The sequence below is a fragment of the Asterias rubens genome, chromosome 8 (genome assembly GCF_902459465.1).
Source record: "Asterias rubens chromosome 8, eAstRub1.3, whole genome shotgun sequence".
NCBI classification, from domain to species: Eukaryota; Metazoa; Echinodermata; class Asteroidea; order Forcipulatida; family Asteriidae; genus Asterias; species Asterias rubens.
This window is the reverse complement of record NC_047069.1, coordinates 636,420-655,544: the sequence shown is the minus strand read 5'-3', so window position 1 is coordinate 655,544 and position 19,125 is coordinate 636,420. Positions and strand designations below refer to the sequence as shown.

General features: G+C 38.2%; 1 protein-coding gene across 1 annotated transcript in view; it reads left to right on the top strand.

The window, feature by feature from the left end:
• LOC117293829 (serine/threonine-protein phosphatase with EF-hands 2-like) overlaps positions 1–19,125 on the top strand; it is a 94,590-nt gene that overhangs the window by 29,461 nt on the left and 46,004 nt on the right. Inside the window, exon 3 of the mRNA XM_033776285.1 lies at positions 1,182–1,357. Coding sequence (XP_033632176.1) covers positions 1,303–1,357 — 55 coding nt within the window. The 5' untranslated portion in view covers positions 1,182–1,302. The remainder of the gene's footprint in view (positions 1–1,181; positions 1,358–19,125) is intronic.

Genomic DNA, 19,125 nt, shown 5'->3' with positions numbered 1-19,125 from the left:
TTTGTGCATATCTTGAGATACACCAAGTGAGAAGACTGGTCTTTGACTATTATCACTAGTGTACAAAATGGTTGCAAGAGGAAAACAAAAACCACTATACTTCATGTTATACCCTGTCTGACAGGCATGGGAATGAATGCTCTGGTAATGTCTGGTAATGTCGACTAAACTTCAGTAATGAGTTTTGAGAGCGATTTTGAAAGAGCTGATTGAATAGATTGATTATTGATGGGGAGACTGTTCCACAGACAAGTGCAGCTAGATAAAAAGATCTATCTCTGTCAAGAGGGACCAAACCTGCGTCAAACGATGGAGCAAGAACGAAAATGTTTAAAAAAAGTAACCACATCATGGTCTGATGACGAACACATGGGCGTACGTATGCATTAAAACCAGGAACCTGATGAAAGCTATTATGCTGTCACAGGCTCACATTACAGATCGCGCATTTACATTCGCAGCGTAACGGTTATTATTTCTTTGTTGTACAATTTAGTACTGTTTATCCTGTTTTGTTTTTGTATTGTTGAAACAGGCACATTCTTCACAAGCCTTTTATGATGGCTCATGTGCAAGTGGTAATATGATGCATAGAAAGACTAATTTTTGTCTCACGGAGACGAAGATTATTTTGTGACTTGTTTTACTCATTTCTCAAAAACAACAGCACCTGAGTAAGTAACATTTTAATGGAAGGTTTCTGCTATCATTATCTTCAAACCGTATAATTTAAATGTAAATATGTGGCCATTTTGTTTTGTGTTACAAAAAGTACCCAAATCCTTTAATGCAAACAGCCGTACCAATTTTCAAGCTTTTACTTAGGTTTGTACACCCGACGACGCACGGCAAGTTAGTGCTGTATCACACCCTATGCCTCTATGATGCTACATGTAATGGCCTTCATTCCAATATGTGTTGAACTTAACAGAACGCCTTTTTGAAGTGAGCCTTGGTGTCAAATGCAGCGTTTTGTCTTCTTTGAAGAGACCAAATTAGTCTGATCGCAAGATCTAGTCAAATAACACCCTTAGAGTGCGAATACAGACACTTAAAAGTGTGTCAAAACAAAAAATTCAATGCTACAAATCATTTGTTGCATATTTACAATGTAAACAATTTGCGTCGATTCTGCAACGAGGCATTAATCTGGTCGTAATTTTTAATTCTCACTAATGCAGGAGCAGTCAGGGACTCAGATTATTTTCACTGGTGACAGGAGCTGACGAGGTACCGATGGGTGGCCACATCTCATAGGATCATATCACCCTGCAGCATCGCCATAGCAACAGATTAAGCATCATGGGCTGTGGAGGATCAAGCCAACCTCGCTATGAGATGAGCAAATCGGAGAAATGTAAGTTGATTCAAGATGTTTGATTGAAATTAAACGAAATTGTTTGCTTAGCACATCTTCATCTGATAACATATTGTACTGAACAAAAATAAAGCATGGACAAAATTGGTATTTGTCACAGACTACATATCTGCACTTTATATGTACACGTATGACCCAACGTACATGGAATAACAAACCCGTCAAGATTTTAACCCCAAAGGGTTCATTGGAGTCACGACAAATGTGTGTTCCCTTGTTTCAAAGATTGAGTTTTGGTCGTCAAAACTAAATTGTTTTACTCAAAAACACTCTAGCATTTCAGGCAAACATATTTCAAGGGAGGTTTTCCGCCTTTTAAAGGGGACTACTGTGTAAGTTGTGTGCAAATCTGTGAACAGTAATTTGTTTCAGCCTTACCAATGTTATGCACTGCGTTAAACGTGATCCAGGGCTTAGAATCAATCCGTTTCTGTGTATTACCATGCATGTACAATCCAGGGAGAGATACCTTAATTTTAGTCAGGAATCAATTTGTATCTGTGCATGACCATGCATGTACATTCTAGGGAGGGATACCTTAATTTTAGTCAGGAATCAATTTGTACTGTACATGACCATGCATTTACAGTCTAGGGAGGGATACCTTAATTTTAGTCAGGAATCAATTTGTACTGTACATGACCATGCATGTACAGTCTATACCTTAATTTTGCTCAGTACTGTATTTTAGCACTGATAATGGACTGTCAAAGATCCGGCATTATCTGTGATGCATGAATAACAACCGTACAAATCGCTCAGCAAGATAAAATCCTTAACCTTTTGCTGCAGTTAACCCTTGTGTTAATGCTAAGGTAATCCCTCTGCTGCCGCTTCTCATGTTGTATAACAAACTTGGTTGTGATTACTGGCTGTACAGGAGTGAGATGTTGTATGGTTTCTGACTGGAATAGAATGGCATGCTTAACCAAACTAGGCATATTTTGCTTAGCGCAGAAATTCAGTGCTTACCCTGCGGTGGAATAATGGTGATCACAAACGTCGAATTCGGTAGTAAATAAGGCAATGAAGTTTTGCTCGGCCGTGGTCTTTGAGACCGCATCTTCTCAGAGCCTACACTCCTCCCAAAAGAGTTTTGTACATGGTTACGCTCGCAGCTCTCTAGTTTGCTAACTCTAGTGTTTTTTTTTTTAATGATCCACACCATGTAGGCTTAAATCTTCAATTCAAATATCGCTTGTTCATTATTTTGATGGCTTCTGACTGGTACCCTTGTACAAAGATATTGACAAAGTAGGGAGACCGCCAACATAGGGCTAGATGTAACTCAGGCACAATCCGGAGGTCATTGGTTCAAATCCCGCTCTAGGCAATGTGTCGTCAACCCAAAATCATTACTTGTAATTACATCAATCCAAAATCTTTTTCGAGTCTTAGTTTCTGGAATTACAAGCAGGCCATGGCCTCTGTTGCCCCATGTCTTGGCCTTGGTGCCCTTGGTGCCCATGTATTGGCCTTGAATTATAAGCAGGCCATGTAGCCAATGGGCCTGTTGTCCTTGTCTTGGCCTTGGTGCCCCTTCAAAAGTTCCCATTGACTTTAAGACATTCAAATGGAAGTGCCCTTTGCAAAATGAAAATGGAAATGGCCTTGCCCTCTCAATGAAATTCCAGGACTGGAGTCTGTGAATTTTTACTGATTGCTCATTGTATCTAGTGTTTGAATAGAAGACACATATTATGTACACTAACAAGGTCCACTGACCACTCGATAATATTTGATGTTCAATCATTGCACTTTACAGTCTGCTCTGCCATTATGTGCAAACAGCTTAATTTCCAGTCATCAGTCTTTGACAAATGATCCAACATCTCTTTCCCATCACTGTGTCTCAGTCTTGTTTACTCAGTGTCACTCAGTCCCAGACACACAATGCTTGTGATGTGTCCTACAGCAGGCTATAGCTCCGATCGGTGTGTACGCAGGATAGATCAAATCTTGAAAATAGTCTGAAAGCCACGTTCGTATTGGATTAATATTTAACTGAGATCATAGGTGACATTTCAATGGGTACATCTTGTTGGTGTGCGCACTTAAAGCCATTATAAATACGCTTTTGGTACAGAAAAAAAAACATAAAAAAAAAAAACAACACAGATTTACAAATAATTTACAGGGTTTACAGAAGGTAATGGTGAAAGACTTCTCTTGAAATATTGTTCCATGAAATGCTTTACTTTTTGAGAAAACATTAAAACAATATCAATTCTCGATAACGAGATTTACGGTTTTATTTTAAACACATGTCATGACACGGCGAAACATGCAGAAACACGGTATGGGTTTTCCCGTTATTTTCTCCCGACTCCGATGGCTGATTGAGCCTAAATTTTCACCCGAAAGTGTATATTGGCGTAGATAAAACTAACTGAGACGCTCATGAGACCATAGAGGTAGAAGTATGGTGAGACAAACTGACTGTCTAAATGTAAGCACATGACGGCGCTATACCAGTACCTTTAATCGGATGTGACAAAAAACATTACTTACCATGGCAACAGTTGTTAAATCATAAAGAGAAGCACAGCCAATAAAAATGAAAAAAAAAAAAAAAACAAGCAAAGGGATGCAATTTCTGAGTTTTGTTCTGTAAACACTGTTCAACTCTCGGCCAATAACAAGTAAATGTACAATGTAATGTGTACTTTTTGGACTGCTTAGCTGCCAGTGTCTGTTCTTTTGTGGTTTTTCTTTTAATTTTGTGGTTTTTCTTTCAATTTTGTGGTTTTTCTTTCAATTTTGTAAACAAATACATATATTTTTGTTACGTATTATGAACTATTCTTACTTGTAAATTTACTTGTCAGTGCAGTTAATAAATAAACAAGAATATAAAGGAAGCACTCTCTCTCTATGAGGTAAGATAAAGTAGACAAGATAAGAACTTTAGTAGGTCAAGAGACAACCTCATTCCCAGGGGGGATCGATCTTGCCGCGCCATTTTTTCCCAGCATGCCTTGCTCGATCATAACCCCTGGAATTGGCAAATTTAAATGTGCTATATGCTAGCACATTTAAATTAGACATGTGATCAAACCTTTCTATGCGCGCACGCACGTCTTTCGTCTTAAAGAATGTTGTTGTTTTTGTTTTTAAAAAACGTGTTTGTGTCATAAAAAACTCGGGCATGAAACATGTAATATCTTAAAACTACGCGCGCACGCACTTGGCATCTAATGCATAACCAACTTACTGAGCCAATCAGCGATGTTTCTCAGCACATCCCTCCCAGGGGTTAGTGACGAGAGGTATCGATACGGCGCGCTGCACATGGTAGCGAGGCTGGTCAAGAGAGACTTGCACTTCTGACATTGTATTTCATATGTAAAGGGTCCATGAGTGGCCAAGTTTTCTGTAAATAAAAAAACTTTAAATTATATTCTTCCTATTTTATTCTGAGAAAAATCTTTTGTCTTATAAGCAGCCTTAAAAAAACTAGGTCCATGAAATTTCGTTTTGAACTGTCAAATGTGTGTTATGCTTGCCAAGGGGTTGAATCAACCTCAACCCATCTAAATCACACTGCATTGTTTGTTGTAAACATTTACAATATTTTATTTGAACAGAGGACTGTAGTGGTTTAATGAATATGCTTTGATTGAGAGCAGGCCAGAGCCCGTCAGTTTTAGTGTTGAGTTACAATAATGTGTTGGATTGTTATTCATACACATGTACCTTACCAAAGGGAGTTGCACAATGTAATGAGAAAGTATGGCGTCAACATTTATAAATTTGGGTCCCAAAAGATGCTTGGATATTAACAAGGGAACATAAGAGTGGTGACAAGGTCTAGAACAGACAGGTTTGTTGGGTTTGGTACAGTGAGTGGTGCTTAGCTGGAATTTTCATTGGTGTATAGCTGGAATTTTGACTGATCCTTAGCAGGAATGTTTTAATTGCCCCTTCTAAGCTAGAAAATTTAAGCAGTACTTGTTGGAGTTTTGAGTGGTGCCAAGCGGAAAACTTTGCTGGTCCTTAGCTCAGATTTGGACTGACCCTCAGCAGGAATTTTGACTGCTCCTTCTAAGCTGGAAATTTGAGTGGCTTAGCTGGAATTTTAAGTGATGCTTAGCTGGAATTTTGAGTGGTGGTAAGCTGAAATTTTGGCATGTCCTCAGCTGGAACGTGACTGCTCCTTTAAAGCTGGCACTTTGAGTGGTGCTTAGCTGTAATTTTGAGCGGTGCTTTGGGGAAATTTTGGCAGGTCCTTAGCTGGAATTTTGACCAGCCCTTAGCTGGAATTTTTACCAGTCCTTAGCTGGAATTTTGACCAGTCCATAGCTGGAATTTTGACCAGTCCTTAGCTGGAATTTTGACCAGTCCATAGCTGGAATTTTGACCAGTCCATAGCTGGAATTTGGACCAGTCCTTGGCTGGAATTTGGACCAGTCCTTGGCTGGAATTTGGACCAGTCCTTAGCTGGAATTTGGACCAGTCCTTAGCTGGAATTTGGACTTGTCCTCAGCTGGAATTAAGACTGCTCCTTTAAAGCTGGAAATTTGAGATGTGATCAGCTGGCAATTTAAGCGGTCTTTAGCTGGAAAGTTGGCAGGTATTGAGCTGGAATTTTGACTGGCCCTTAGCAGGAATTCTGACTGCTCCTCCTAAGCTGGAAATTTAAGCAGTGCTTAGCTGAAATTTTGAGTAGTCAGGTAGTACTATCAGAAAGTTTGGCTGGTCCATAGCTCAAACTTTTACTGGTCCGTAGTAGGAATGTTGACTGCATTCATGAATGTTGACTGCTCCTTCTAAGCTGGAATTTTGAGTAGTGCTTAGCAGAAACTTTTGCAGGTCCTCAGCTGGAATGTTGGCAGGTCTTTAGCTGGAATTTTTGCAGGTCTTTAGCTGGAATGACCAGTGGATGAGAGAATACTGTGTTTAATGCAGTCAAAGCTGCACATTTTTTTCACAACCGTGATTGTCACACTTAGCCTTTCCAACCACACGTTTTGGATGTGCAGTGTACAATATAAATTGGTCAACCACACACCTTGTCAATGTTTAATTTTGTAAACTACATTGACATCGCTGTCATTGCTTGCAAACAGTTTCATTTTTTATCCATCGTCGCTCAGTGCGCTAAAATCCAATACACGTATCGCGCTGTTTTGTTTACCGAGTCCCTGTTACATGTACCCAACGGTGTCCTGATTTACTCTATATTGGCTGTCCAAGGTGTGAATGGTTGACCTGTGTATAGGCAGTTCATAAGTAGCACGAACAAGGTTGTTTTATGTAGAAAAAAGGTGTCAGAAGATGCTAGGCTAATTTGGAGAAGGCTCATTCATGCTCAGTGCGCCCGATGATCCTGTAAGCCACAAGGCCGATGAGTTACATTTACATGGCAGAGCAAAATATAACACAGAATGTGTCAGTTGCGACTCAAAAATAATCATTTGGCACTACTCAATATCATATATCAATTTGCACAAAATATGTGTCCCTGTCAGGGAACGATTTCATGTAAAGGACAATTAAAATACTAATCGAAACTCGCAGATTTAATGTTGTTCAAGATATCGTTGCAATACCCTTTTCTTTACCACCCTGGATAAATAAGGGAATAAAATGGTATCAACGAGTTCTTCAACGGCTGTTTAAAGCCGGCAGGGTCGGCAGCCGTGTGATTTTGATGCGCGTGGGTTGTGTGTACGCGCGCGCTTAGATTACGCACTGTTACTATAGCTATGAATTGTGTTCCGCGTGTTAATCTTGCGCACCCGACACGCGAAAGCCAGCTTGTTTTAAACAGCTCCAACTGGTCATTATCAAAGGTTTAAACAACGTCCCCCACGTGACGCGCCAATAGGAGTAGAGAAACTGTCTGGGGTATTTATGAATGACATTTTGAGGATATTTTTTGTGTGATATAAACAAGACTACAAGTGTTTAAGCATCAGGCTTGCAAAAAGTTTCATTTTTTAAACTATCGTCAGGCAGGCAGTGCGCTAAAATCAAATACACGTACCATGCTGTTTGTTTACCGAGTCCATGTTACCCACTGGTGTCTTGATTTACGTTTTATTAGCTGTCCATACATGCCATAACAGGATGCAAGAGGTGTAATTGGCTGACGTGCAGTTCATAAGTAGCACGAACAAGGTTGTTTTATATAGAGAAAAGGTGTCAGAAGATGCTAGGTTTATTTGGACCATAGAGAAACGATCACAGATTTATGTTTGGACAATGCTGATGTCCATTTGGCCACAAGGCTGGTACATACACAGGCAGAGAACAATTTCCCTTTTAGCGGAGCAAAATACTAAACAAAATATGTCAATTGCTACTAAAAAAATAATCATTTGCTACTCAATATCAGGGTTCAGTTTGCACAAAATCTGTGTCCCTGTCATGACACTAAAATACACAGGTTATCAATGTACAACTAACAGTGCGCGCTTGTACTCAAAGCTGTTAAGCGCCGATTGCATTGACGCTTCGCAAAACAGAGCATAAGATCTTGACAAGAAATGAAAATTTACATCATATTTTTGAATAAAAAAAAGTGCCGACTCGATCTTGAACTTTTGCTTAAAACCTTGAAGGGTCGCGGCCAAGGGACAAGGGACTCACCTTTCTCACCTTTGTGCCACTCTTTTATTCCTGTATTGAAATCCACATACAGTATGCAATGTAAGGTATTACACATATATACACATTCACTGAAGTTAACCAGTAGTGAAATTAATAGCCATTAGAGTAAATATTGACAATTGTTACTGTCGTGGCCGAGTGGATAAGAACACCGAACTCAAGCTCTGGTGCTTCTGTTCAGCAGAGTGTGGGTTCGAATCCCGGTCATGACACTTGTGTCCCTGAGCAAGACACTTCACTATAATTGCTTCTCTCCACCCAGGGGGTAAATGGGTACCTGTGAGGGCAGAGATGGTTCTTGTGATTGATTTTAGCCGAGCAGCGCATATTAATGTTGCACAAGGCTGTATACTCCCCACAAGGGAGCTGAGATGGTTTAAGGAGTGATTTAAGGCCCAGTGACCAGGGGTAATAATGTGAAGCGCTTTGGGACGCCCTCCGGGTGTGAAAAGCGCTATATAAAAACGGGTTATTATTATTTACTGTGTTTGCTAAACCTATTCTACTCAACCATTGGTAGTAAATTGCAATCAAGATGAATCAATACACAGTACAAGCATGCACAGTACAAAGTGTGTTTATAAACCTCAGTTGAGGCTCATTAGTTTTTTTTGTCAACGTAATAAGGGAATCAATGTGTGGTGAAGAGGTTTTCAACTAGTGGTTTAATCCCAACGAGGCCTGGTTCTTGATAATTTTACCAAGACGAAGTCGAGGTAAATTATAAAGAACCAGGTCTCGGCGGGTTTAAACCACTAGTTGAAAACCGATTAAATACCTTTTCGGTCAAAAACATCACTTTTTAGTCAAAAAAGAAAATAAATGCAAAAATTATAATTGTTAAATGATTTCTTTCAACACAACACCCCTCCAGCTATGAAATGGTAAAGCCCTCCGCCGCCCTTGGGTAAACAGCTCCTTATAAGGGAATGCTGTGCGCGCCACGCGTATCGCGTGATGTGGCACAACTGTTTCAGCCGTTGCTCTCAACCAATAGGAATGAAGAAACTGTCTGGTCGCGTGTCACGCCCATGAATTAAAACTTTTTACTGGTCATGAACAAAGGTTTATACACACCCACGTGACGCGCTCTCCACCAATAGGAATAGCGAAACTGTCTGAGTTAGTTATGAATGCTGATTTATAGGCCAGAGTTTCAATTAAGATACAATTTAAGTCACTTGTGAAAGTTTCAGCTGAAAATGACAAAAGAAAACAACCCTGTCACAATATTTTCATTTAGAGCGTCAATGCTTTAATAGCGAGGTGACAGCAAGTACTGACTGCTTCTTCTCAGGTTGCATCATTTACAAACAGACACCTTGGGAAATTGAATCTCAAATTTGTTGTCATACGTTGGTTGATTTCTAATCAAAGGGGCCATTTCAAATAATTTCTTTAGATGCTTACTACTAATAATGTCTTTTGTAGGCTTTTGAATTTTTTTTACACATTTTTGCCCTGGGGTCATTACCAAAAGTATGACCTTCCATTTAAAAACAAAGGCTTGATGCCTCAAATTTAGACCCATATTCCATAAAAACATAGAATTTTCATTTTGTGCGCTGTCAGGTTTTAAAGACAGTTGTAGTTTTAATACACTCTTCCTTTCAGGCTCTGTTTGGTTCCTACTCTAGATGGTCTAATAAAGCATTTGAAAAGAGAAGACAAACCTGTGCATGTAATTAGTAATATATCAGTCCATTCCTTTGCATTTGCGATTTTAAAAAGATTGTATATCAAGGACTTTGCCGAGAATACTGTAAAGCATTTGATTGTCTTTTCTGGCATATATGGTCTCATAATAACTTGTTTCTTTGAGAAAAGGAAGGGGACAAATAATGGCACTCAAAGAAGACTAACGTGTGCATGGAAAAAGTACTATTTCAGTCCAGACCATTCTTAAGCGGATGTGAATTTCAAAAGAGTGTAGCATCAAGGACTTTACTGGGAACACTATAGCATTTGATCGTCTTACTTGCATTGATGGTCTCATAATGCATTGTTTCTTTGAAAAGAGAAGACAAGAAAATTGGCATATAAAAAAAAAGAAACGTGTTCATGTAAACAGTACTATTTCAGTACATTTCTTTGCGGAAGTGAATTTCAAACAAGTGCATAACATCAAGGCCTTTACAAAGAATACTATAACGAATTTGATTCTCTTTTCTGTCATAGATGGTCTCACAATGCATTGTTTCTTTGAAAAGAGAAGACAAAAAAATGTGGACTAAAAGAAAACAAACGTGTGCATGTAAAAGGTACTATTTCAGTCCAGAGACCATTCCTGAGCGGATGCGAATTTCAATAGAGTGTATTTATATCAAGGCCTTTACAGAGAATAATATCAGCATTTGCATTGATGGTCTTGTAGTTCATTGTTTCTTAGAAAAAGTAAGACTATTAAATTTGCATTAAAAGAAGACAAACGTGTACAATAACTATTTCAGTCCATTCCTTTACAGATGTAATTACAATGAGTGTATAATATCAAGGCCTTTACAGAGACTAATATATGCATTTGATTGTCTTTCTTGCATTGTACGTAATTGCTTGGCATTTTTATTGCCGCACGGATAGCTATACTCGGTAGTTGTATGTCAATCATACACGTACTAGTCACACAATCACGGACTCCACGGGGCATTCAGAACCAATTACATCAGCTTCATTGAGCTAGTTAGTGTCCACTGCGTAGTATATTCTATACGTATCACTATCCCTAAACTGTGTACACAACCCGGGCGTTTCCGATATTTTGCGATCATCGCGTGTAATAAACTGCGAAACACGGCATCCCCAAGGACCTGCCAATCCGCGTGCAATTATTATTATGTGAGAATTGGATGTGCATTTTGACGCGTTGAGAAAAATGTCATTTGTATTTTGCACCTGAACTACTCTGTACATAAATAAGCATTATGCAAATATTATTCATTGACAATTTTTAGCTCTTAAAGGCAGTGGACGCGTTTGGTAATTGTCAAAGACTGGTCAGTAGAAAATAACAAACCTGTGAAAATTTTGGCTCATATGGTCATCGAATTTGCAAGAGAATAATGAAAGAAAAACCACCTGAGTAACATGCCTGTGATATTTTTTCACAGGACTCGGGGGAAGTACTGAGTATACAGTGCTAACACACATCGGTATATGGGTAAAAAACAAAATTAATATTCTTTATCCCCCGATGCAAATTTAACATCTCTTAAAATCAACCTTGTTGTACAAATTTGTATGCTTTTTAAAAATGCATAATAAAAAGACTCCAGCTGAAGTCTTTTAATACTTTAACTGAGAAATTACCTCTTTCTCAAAAACTGTGCTACTTCAGATGGAGCCGTTTCTTATAACGCCTTATACTATCAACCTCTCCCCATTACTAATCCCCAAGTAAGGTTTTATGCTAATAATTATTTTGAGTAATCACCAATTGTGTCCAGTACCTTAATATGTCCATGCTGACAGACTCTCTGCAATCATGATGATGTAGGAAATATTGATATTTCCAGGCAACAATCATAAGCAGACGTCGGATATAAGGAGCACCTTGGGATACAAAATAAATCAATGTATATTTTTGACCAATTAGGCATGCTGCAGATATGGATGGTTTACGGGAAGGTTTGAAATAGGCACATGTCTGCGTTTTAATTTGTGTAAAAGCCTTAAAATTTTCTAATTTAAAAATACGTAAAGTAATGAGGCGATTTTTTGCATCTCATATTCTATGGTATGTAGCAAGTTGAGGCCTGTATGCTTCGTTTTTGAATGGGCAAGGGCACCAAGGCAATTTCTCCTTGGTTTGGTAAAGGGCACCCTATAAGAAAATTGTAAAGTTCTACTGAAAGCATTTCAAGGGCACCAATGCAAGGACCATGGGGCAATACATGGAGACGGTCACCTTCGTTGCCTCTGTGGTACAAATGGATAAAGACATGAGAACATATTGTGTCCCAAAAATAATTAACAAATAGGGGCCTGCACTTCTGAACCCCCCCCCCCTACAAATAGTGTACAGTTCATACAATCATACATACAAAAAAATAATAAATAATGGTCAAACCAAAATGTATCATACATTAAAAGACCATGCAGTATGAATGGGGGTGACCTCCAGAGAAGGACTGACCTTTTGTAACGGAGCACCCGAGACTGCAGTCAAATAAATAAAGTTTGAATAATACAAGCAATGAGTTCCCAGATAGGGTTGTAAAAGTAGTAAATTCGCACCCTTGCCACACAAAGTTGTGTGCTTTCTGATGCTTGATTTCGAGACCTCAAATTCTAAGCTTGAGGTTTCGAAATCAAATTTGTGGAAAATTACTTCTTTCTCGAAAACTATGTCACTTCAGAGTGAGCCGTTTCTCACAATGTTTCATTCTGTTAACCTCTCCCCATTACTCATAATCAAGAAATGTTTTATGCTGATAATTATTTTGGGTAATTACCAATAGTGTCCACTGTCTTTAACAAAGATCTTTTAAAGAGGGGCTCCAAGGTCAAATTCAATTTGTGATGCACTCATCTTTCAATACATGTAGATCTAGGTTCCTCTTGAAAGTGGGGCGAAAAATTACAAGTCTCAAACTTCACTATAAATGGTGTTAATTTCCATTTTTATTTGATATTCTATCTGAGTGAAAAGTTGGAACATGTCGTCATTGGCATTATAAAAAAAACCAGGTCTGTATATTTTATAGATGAGTTTTGGCGGAACTCATGCTATTTTTTATTGAATATCATCAGTATTCAGGAATGAACTGAGAATTCTTTGTACACAAATGTAAAGACCATATTTTTAATGTGGCATCATCAAATTTTAAGCGGATTGATAAAAATTTCAATTCAATTAAGGGGTAACCCATGCTCCCTTGCATCTTACGACAGTTGTGTTTCAGCTACAATTTACTTAGTATTCCTTATGACAAGAGGCCAGTTTGAATTTTCAAATAGCAAACTAGTTGTTGCTATGGAAGTTATGCATTTTTTTTACTGTAACATAATTAGTTAGTCGTTAGGTTGCTGGTCGTTAGATTATTGCTTCCAATAAATTCCTTGTTTTGTTTCTATCAGAGTAACACGATCATTTGTATTTACAATTGACATTTTGTACAATTTTGTTTGTATATTATTATTGTGTACACTGTAACTACAAATTGTAATTTGGGGAAAAGTCACCCTCCCTGTACCTTATACATGTAAGATGCCATCCTACAATCACCTCTACCCCAAATCAATTTGTTTTAGTTACCAAACAAAAGTTATAAAAACAAATTGAAAACATTTGCAAGGATTGACAGCGGTTCGAGGTAAATTGTTATAGGTCCTTTTGGTTGGTAATCACTTTCCAACAGCTAACTCTATTTTCTCTATTGAATTATTTGAACTTACAAGTGTTCTTCTGATAGTTTTACATGTGTATACAAAAAATGCAAACAAGGCTTTTAAGCCACTCATGTTAAGGGTCTACAACAACTTAATCATCTTCAGTTAAAACAAAACACAGCATGCCTAATTACACGTCCTCAACGCTCTTCACATGTTACCTCAATTATATCAAATTTTCACTGGCTTCCAATAAAATATAGAATTGTCTACAAACTCAGGAAGAAACTAATTTTATAAAAGAAGACAACATTAAGAACTAGAGACCAATTAAGAACACACTCCGTGGCAGTGCAGTTAAAAAATGGATGTTAGACAACTTATCCATACATTACTTGGCAGTCTTAAAGACACTAGACACTAATGGTAACTACTCAAAATCGGTCATCGAAGTGGCGAGATAATAAGGAAAGAAAAAAAAACACCCTTGTCACACAAAGTTGTGTGCTTTCAGATGCTTGATTTCGAGACCTCAAATTCTAAATCTGAGGTCTCGAAATCAAATTCATGGAAAATTACTTCTTTCTCAAAAACTACTCCACTTCAGAGTGAGCCGTTTGTCACAATGTTTTATACTACCAACCTCTCCCCATTACTCATTACCAAGTAAGGTTTTATGCTAATAATTATGTTGAGCAACTACCGATAGTGTCCACTGCCTTTAAAGCAATCTAACGATTAAAAAAAACCAAAGGTATACTTTGCCTTTAAGGCAAACCATCCCTTGATGAATTCATACAGTAAAAGCTCACCTTCATGGACAAAGCAGGGCACTGTAATGGACATTTTCAAGAGAAGCAGAAAACAAAATGCAGTACACAAAGATGTTTGGCTAAAACTAATCACTTTAATGAGTTGTAATTGATTACCTGGGGTATAGGAATACTGAATAAAGTACGTGTAACTGTACTTTAACCACTCGCACAGTATTCAAAGATATATTTCATGCGTCCCTTACACACAAAAAACCTATAAGAAGTGACGAAAAATCTATAGGATTCCTCAGGTATTTCATGCGTGGTATTATTTTTTAAAGAATTTGTTGGAGCTTTCAGGGTAATTGTTTATAGCTTTGAAAATATTGTTCAGGCCTGATACTGCACTGAGTCAACGAAGGCTTCCGTGTCCCCTGGTCATTGCCGCCCTTGAAATGCTCCAGTAGAAATTTACAATTTCTTTGTAGGGTGCCCTTTACCAAGGATAAAATGCCTTGGTGTCCTTGCCCTTTTAAAAACGAAGCATACAGGTCTGATTAATGTCATGGTGAAATCCTGACTTGATAAATGTTCGACGACAAAAGTCTCATAATATAAGCACCATTGTTCTCTTTTGAGGAAAATGTGAATACGCATTCGCAGTGAAACCTTGGCCATAAGCTATGTAGTAGGGAGGTTAATCTGACATTTTACGCTGGAATCCTGAACTTAACTCCCATTGTAAGCAAGATTTGTGTAGAGCGGCGGCACGTTTATCTGGAGGTTACAGGTTTAAATCCCACTCTAGTAAAGTTTGTCTTTGTTCAACCAAACTGTATTTCAAATTTACCCTGCATGAGGTAATGAATTTGATCTCAGAGCCCCTCTGTAAACAATAAACTGCTAGGTTAAAACATGTGCAAAGATGAAATAATCCTCTCTCTTGAAAAGAAGTGAGATATATCAACTAGTTGTACATTTGTGAAGCAATTTTGTTAATTCTGCATTTGCTGAACATCATTGTTTGCTTTTTGAACAAAATAAATAAATTGGTACAGCTTTGTTTAGTGGACAGACTGGACACATACACTCAATCATTCCCCCCCCCCCCCCTGGCCTGAAGTAATTGCATGTCGGACTTGATGAAAGCGAAGTATGTTTTGAGTGGTTGAAATGTCAAATTTGAGTAGCCTGGGCATAGTGGACACTCAAAAGCAAACAGCCTAAATGGCTTTAGTCGAGCCTTAATGGTTGTCCAAACATCGTGGCGTCCTCTGTAGGGCTTAGTTGAGTCAAAGGAGTGACTGTCTACACAAATAGAAGTATCAATTGCTGACGTGATCATTTCTGTAATTTTCAGTTCCTTTCCTGTTTTTTTGTGACATGTGTTTTCTGCAGAATAATTAGTGAGACTTTCAAAGCGCATTTTCCAATCGGAGAACGATTTCCCTTGAATAGCAGAGCAAAATGCTAAGCAAAATGTGTCGGTTGCTACTCAAAAATCATCATTTGGTTAGTCAAAATATTTTACTATGCCAAATTGACGAATGAAATCGTTCCCTGCCATTGATACCATGCTGCTATGAAGAATGCTGAAGAATGCTACAAATAAACAGTTTATGGAGGAGAAGGGCTCAGCTGTATTAGTTTCTAAATTAGACTGTTTTTAAGGGAAAACCTGAGTGAGTACTTCACAGCTTAGTTGCTAGAGCATCTGCCCGGAATATCAGGGGTCTTGGGTTCAAATCCCCAAAATTATCATTTGATTTTTCTCGCATCCCATGTTTGGTTAAATTTCACTTTACATGGATATTAGGCACCATACCAAATATTGTGTTTGATAATTTAGACTTGCCAGTTGAGATGAGTTGATGTTGCGAATGTGATTTGGTACAGAGTTCCAGCATCAGGAGTGAATAATAATACTAATAATAACATTTCTTATATAGCACAATTCACAATAACCGTATCAATGCGCCTTACATTAGTGCCCTGGTCATAGGGCCAATAACATCCCCTTTTTAATGTTTCTCAGCTCCCTTGGGAGGATACAACCTGGATACAACCTGGATACAACCTGGTCATAGTGCCCTGGTCATAGGGCCAATAACATCCCCTTTTTAATGTTTCTCAGCTCCCTTGGGAGGATACAACCTGGGCAACCGTTTATATCGCTCCAAAGGCTTTTTCATACACAATATCAACCTCTACCCTCGCAGGTACCCATTTATACCCCTGGGTGAAGAGAGGCAGTTATAGTGAAGTATTTTTCTCTAAGTGTCACAACCGGGATTTTAACCCACACTCGGGTGACTTGGCACCAGAACTTGAATTCCTAAAAAAAATGTTTATAATGTAAACCCACTTTGACTTAAAAATGCTACTTGCACATAAATGAAATGTGTCACTACTGACAGGACCTGCTTGTCTTTTCTTATTTACTTGTGAATGAAAGTCAACAAATCATTTTAACCAGACATGGACTCGCCTGTTTTTATTGGCTGTTGGATACCTATAAAGCGTATATGTAAACTCAATTTATTTTGGCTTGTAACCTTTTTTTTTTAAGCAACACTATTTGTGCTTATCAAGTTTCTGTGCTTACAGGCTTTATGAAATTGGACCCAGGCCTGACTTTTGACATTGAGCGTCGGATTAAAATCCATAATCCAATTTTGAGAAGAGCTGTGGGTTCAATTGATTTATTCTTCTTTGTAAAACACGTCGTGCAATGTTTGACACCTCAGCCTGGACAACAAATTTACCACAAAGCTGTATACTGTACACTCCGATCCCAATATAGACTGCATCAAAGGTGGTGAGCAAGTCTAAGCTCCACTCAAAAAGACTGTGTTTAAATATGGATTTTCTTTTATCTTAAGTTCCTGCGAAATCTGAAGGTCGTCATCGGACTAATTTGATAAAGGTCAGTCGGATGAGGAATTTATCAATCGCGTCCCTCAATACGTCCTCAACTGTCGAAGCATAACCATGGGTAGCAACAAATGCAATTTGGCCCTTCATGAAAATCACATAAATCCTGCGCATGTCATCTGTCACTAACATCAGCTAGTTCTTCTTCCTATACAAGTACAAGCCTCACATCTGAGTTATATCGTACTATGAAGTACAAAAGTTAAGCAGGCCGCGGGAACATGTCAGTAAAAAAACTCACAGAAATACGTCAAATAAGGTGTATTTATACAGATGCAGGTAGGCTGCTAGTGCAAGTAAAAGAAAGCTGGCGCCTTAAAGGCAGTGGACACTATTGGTAATTATTAGCATAAAACTTTTATTGGTGACGAGTAATGGGGAGTGGTTGATGGTATAAAACATTGTGAGAAACGGCTCCCTCTGAAGTGCCATCGTTTTCGAGAAAGAAGTAATTTTCAACGAATTTGATTTCGAGACCTCATATTTAAAACTTGAGGTCTCGAAATCAACCATCTAAATGCACACAACTTCGTGTGACTAGGTTGTTTTCTTCTTTCATTATTATCTCGCAACTTTGATGACTGATTGAGCTCAAATTTTCACAGGTTTGTTATTTTATGCATATGTTGAGATACACCAACTGTGGAGGCTAGTTTTTGACAATTACCAATAGTGTCCACTGCCTTTAACGGAGCCATAGGCTGGACAGCCGATTCCGGAACTGGTCCAGTGATGGAGCTTTTACAACAGTAGTTTGTAAGCCAAGGTGGATAAAATATATTTTAAAGGACAGGAAACTGTTTGTTCGGCTCTTTACCACAGTACTTTTTAGCAGATTTCAATTTCTATAAATCATTGAAACAATAAAACACAATTGCTTGAATGTTTTACATGTACACTTTTGAAACTTTGTTTGAAAAGGGTGTTTTTTCTTCCATTATTATCTCACAACTGCGACGCCCATTTTCACAGGTGTGTTATTTTCTGCATATGTTGAGATACACCAAGTGAGAAGCCTCGTCTTTGACAATTTACCAAAGGTGTCCAGTGTCTTTAAAGAGCACAAATAGTGGGAATGATAAAACAAAAGTAAATTTGTTGTTATCCAAATCATCTTTTTTTTTAAATCAAGAACTCATTATTTATACCCCCTAAAATACCCCCAAATATCATTGAGTTAAAAAAAAAAAAAAAAAAAAAAAACAGTGCAAAAAGAAATGTTGAAGACCAACAAGTTTCCTTCTTTACAAGTTGTCCATTAGCTAAATGAACAATCTTTAATCGATAATAAATCACTCTATGCACTAGGCCTGGGCAAATTATTTGAATATCCAGTTAATGGCGAATAGGTTTTCCTATCCGTAACCGCGAATGCCTTTTTTTTCTTAACCGGATATCCGCAATGGGCGCGAATACCTATTTATAAACCGGATAGTTCTGTAATTACAACCAAGTAACCGGATATTCTTTTAATATCCGAATATCCGCGGACGTCGGGCGACAACTGATAGGAATGTTTGTCTGAATCCTTATGAAACTTCTATTAAGACAGCATAAAACAGCATAAATTAAGTATTTAACTATGCTCACCTCCGTGAAGAGTTAAACAATGACATTTCTGACGTAATTTGTTCAAAGATTACGAAAGTTTTCCTTCACGTAGAGTCAATCACGATCAAAAGAAAAAGCAAATCGCCATCTTTAAATTAGATCCGGTTATTTTTATGAATGAACCGCGTGACACTGTCTAAAACTAATATCAATCCGCCCATAAGATCTCATTCACAAACGAACAGCGCCCTCTAGCAGCAATTTTTTTATCCGAATACCAAAATTTCACTATTCGCCCAGCACTACTATGCACTGATATGTAAACTGTTGAAAGAAAAAAGCTGGAGGCTCAGTTCGATTATGAGGCCAGCAATATAGTTCCTAAGACTTGAGGGCAGCAATAATTTTTAAAGGCCTGGTCACACAGGCCTCGATAACGAGAACAAGAAAAAAAAACGTGTCAATGCACGCCGTCGATTGGTTGAATAAGCTTGGGCAAATTCTGTGCGAAGCAATACAACCAATGCCTTCTCTTTGCGTCGTTATCGTTATCGTTCTTGTTAT